At 35.6% G+C, this 3,541-nt stretch overlaps 1 protein-coding gene across 3 annotated transcripts; it reads left to right on the top strand.

The window, feature by feature from the left end:
- The first annotated feature begins 254 nt into the window (after nucleotides 1-254).
- On the top strand, nucleotides 255-3,541 carry LOC131622689 (probable polygalacturonase). Of its 3 annotated transcripts, none has more exons than XM_058893731.1 (6): nucleotides 255-824; nucleotides 1,294-1,611; nucleotides 1,859-1,979; nucleotides 2,060-2,305; nucleotides 2,419-3,093; nucleotides 3,182-3,541. In XM_058893731.1, the coding sequence occupies exons 1-6, from the start codon at nucleotides 801-803 to the stop codon at nucleotides 3,202-3,204; spliced, it is 1,407 nt and encodes a 468-aa protein (XP_058749714.1). In that variant the 5' UTR covers nucleotides 255-800; the 3' UTR covers nucleotides 3,205-3,541. The 3 variants fall into 3 exon arrangements, with proteins under 3 accessions (XP_058749714.1, XP_058749712.1, XP_058749713.1); XM_058893729.1 differs by having other exon boundaries at nucleotides 3,179-3,541; XM_058893730.1 differs by having other exon boundaries at nucleotides 256-824; nucleotides 2,419-3,541.

The raw sequence follows: 3,541 nt of genomic DNA, 5'->3' as shown, positions 1-3,541 counted from the left end.
AATACTCCATATTTAACAACTTGATAATGTTATATTATTATGTTGACTTAATATAGGAAAAACAAAGAACTAATGATTACTACAACATTACTAGTAAATACATACTTGTAGACTTTTAGTAGTAGTAGTAGTAGTATGAAGTAGGAGTAGTTAAAAGTAAAAAAAAATAAAATAAAAAAAATAAAAAAAATAAAAAAAGTGATAACTTATGAGTTATGATTGACGGAGCTTACGAACTATAGAAAAAAAAAATTGGGGTTTTGAAGAAGTGAAACATCATTCACAAACAACAACATCAAAACCATGCAAACCTCAATTTCATGAACAAAACCTCAACCTAGTTTTCTGTTTCCTTGTTGGAAATCACTGTCTCCACTTTAACAACAAACAAAGATTCATAACATTTCATATTCCAATTCCAACACTCACAACAACTTCCTCACTTTCACTTTCTTCTTCATAACAACAGTACTACTAATTTTCAGTTACACTTTCTCTCTCTTCACTCTTTAGAGAGAGAAACAATTTTCAATTTCAATTTCAATTCAACGGGTCCTACTCTTGTTTATGTTTTTGTTAGCAACTACAGTCTCTATCAATGATTTTGAGTGCTGCTCTGCTTACTCTTCTATCATCAATTCACCCACTCTTTCAATATCATCATTCTTCTTCTTCTTCTTTCTTCCTCAACATTTTTATCTAGTTCACTAAACCCTCTTCTTCATCTTCTTCAAATTTCTTGTCTTTTTCATTACTTCAAAGATTTTTCAATTCGAAAGGCGAAATCGGATCTCTTTCATATGAGGAGACTTTCATCTGTAACTGTAAGTAAAACTTCTCTTTCGGTTTCAATGTTGTTGATTAATCGAGTAATTAAGTAAGATCTGTAACTGTTTTTGTTGTTTTAGTTTATGCAGATCAAGAACAGTTACTACTTTGATTATGTAGTTGTTGATTTTTATCATGATTTGAGTTCATTGTTTATGCTGATTTGAGAACAGCAAAAAATAGGTTGATTGGTTTTTCAATTTTGATTGTTTTTTGTGATAATGTAACTGATCTGAGTGGCTTTTCAACTTCTTGAACTTGAATTGTGTTTACCTATCTCCAGATCCTACTCGAGTTTCGGAGTTTTTGTTGTTTTTTGAGTTACTGTTTGAATTGAAGAACGAGAAACAAATTGTTGTTGTTGGCTTAGTAAAATTGATAGAATCCGAAATCGGGAAGCTGCTAATGCTGCTAGTGATTGTGTTGTGGTTTATTCACTGATGGTCAATTTTTATGGTTTTGCAGGTTTTGGATGTGTTTCTGGTACTTGCATTGTTGTGTTGTAGCTCATGGAAAGTGTGGAGCAACACACTTTGCAAAGAGACAAATTTGGACAAAGTTAGGCCTCATAGTGTCAGTATTACTGAATTCGGTGCTGTTGGAGATGGGATTACTCTCAATACCAAAGCGTTTCAGAATGCGATTTTCTACCTAAATTCTTTCTCAGACAAAGGGGGAGCTAAGCTTTTTGTTCCTGCTGGTCGGTGGTTAACCGGTAGTTTTGATCTCATTAGCCACCTAACTTTGTGGTTGGATAAGGATGCGATTATTCTTGGATCAACGGTAATCAACCACTCTTTGTTAATAATTTGGAATGTCATTTTCAATTTCAGCATAATTTTAGTTGATAGCTATATATAGGTAATTTCTAAGATATGGTTTGATTTGCTATAAAAGGATTGTTTACTGATTTTCAAAAATTGATGTGTTGGTAATCTATATGGTAAGTTCTAAAAACTTGTTAGTCTAATCTTCTCGTATCTTGCGGTCTTCACTCTCGATTCGATTATGATATTTATTTTTGTTACAGAACTCTGAGGATTGGCCGGTTGTTGATCCTTTACCGTCTTATGGACGAGGACGGGAGTTGCCGGGTGCAAGGCATAGGAGCCTCATCTATGGAAACAATTTAACCGATGTTATCATAACAGGTTAGTGATGTTCAAATTGAACAAATAATTGTTTTCTCTGCATATGTTGGTTTATTGATGATATTATTGTGTTGATGAAGGTAACGAGGGGATTATCGATGGTCAAGGAAGTATCTGGTGGAGCAAGTTTAGGAACAAAACTCTGGATTATACGCGTCCTCATTTGGTAGAATTGATGAATTCGACCGGGATTCTCATTTCAAACTTAACCTTCTTGAATTCTCCGTTTTGGACTATTCATCCGGTTTATTGCAGCCAAGTTACAGTGCAGAATGTTACGATTCTTGCTCCTCTTGACTCACCAAACACTGATGGGATTGATCCAGGTAAACTTTCATCCTATTACTGAAATATCGGTCAACAATGAAAACAAAATGGTTTCTCCTTTAGACTAGAATGTTATGATATGAGTAATTGACAATTTTCAAAATGTGTGCAGACTCTTCCGATGATGTATGCATCGAAGACTGTTATATAAGTACTGGCGATGATCTGATTGCCATCAAAAGTGGGTGGGATGAGTATGGAATTGCGTTTGGTCGGCCCAGCACAAACATTATCATCCACAGACTTGTCGGGAAAACTCAAGTAAGCGCAGGAATTGCTATCGGAAGTGAGATGTCGGGCGGTGTATCAAACGTTCATGCTCAAGATATTCGCTTTTACGATTCATATACAGCAATCAGAATAAAGACTTCACCTGGCAGAGGTGGTTATGTTAGAAACATCTATGTCTCCAACATGACATTGGCCAATGTTGATATCGCTATTAGGTTCACCGGTTTATACGGCGACCATCCAGACGATGGTTATAACCCAAACGCTCTACCGGTAATCGAAAAGATCACAATCGAGGACGTGAAAGGAGACAATATTAAAAAAGCGGGTCTCATAGAAGGTATAGAAGGCGACAATTTCGTCGATATCTGCTTATCAAACGTCATCCTTAATGTAAGCTCAAACTATCCATGGAACTGCTCTAATGTTAGAGGCTACTCTGACACGGTTTCACCGGAAGCTTGTGAGCCGCTCAAGGAACGTATATTCCCCGACCATTGTTCAGACTGTTACCATTTGTCGAATCACCGACAAAGTTCAAACGATAAAACAAGAGGTGGTTGGTTTATGTCTTGGTAAATTGTGGAGTTTATAGCATTATCATATCAAAGCCGAAATTTGATTTGGTGCAGTTTTTTCAGCAGGACAAAAATTTCACTTGACATAAGAAGTTGAGTGGAGTTGCTGATCTGTGATTTGTTCATCTGCAGAAAGGTATACCGAGAGAGATGATTGTTTCGTGTAACGTTTGTGTGCAGCGACGAATAATCGAGTGATTGATTTATCAGAAAAAAATAGGAAGTTGAATTATTTCATGTCTTTGGCTTTTGGAAAAGGAAAAAAAAATGAAAATTTTGTGTCTCTTTTTGGTTGTAAGGGAAATATGGTTATTATTCTGACACAGTTCCCTTTTGATACAATGTTGTTGGACATTGAAGATTTTGCACAAGTTGGAGGATGGTGTTTGATTGAATAAGGAATCCAATAAACAAACTTCCTAGAAA

This window comes from Vicia villosa, unplaced genomic scaffold (genome assembly GCF_029867415.1).
Source record: "Vicia villosa cultivar HV-30 ecotype Madison, WI unplaced genomic scaffold, Vvil1.0 ctg.000037F_1_1_3, whole genome shotgun sequence".
In the NCBI taxonomy this organism is placed as follows: Eukaryota; Viridiplantae; Streptophyta; class Magnoliopsida; order Fabales; family Fabaceae; genus Vicia; species Vicia villosa.
This window is presented reverse-complemented; position numbering and strand designations above follow the sequence as displayed.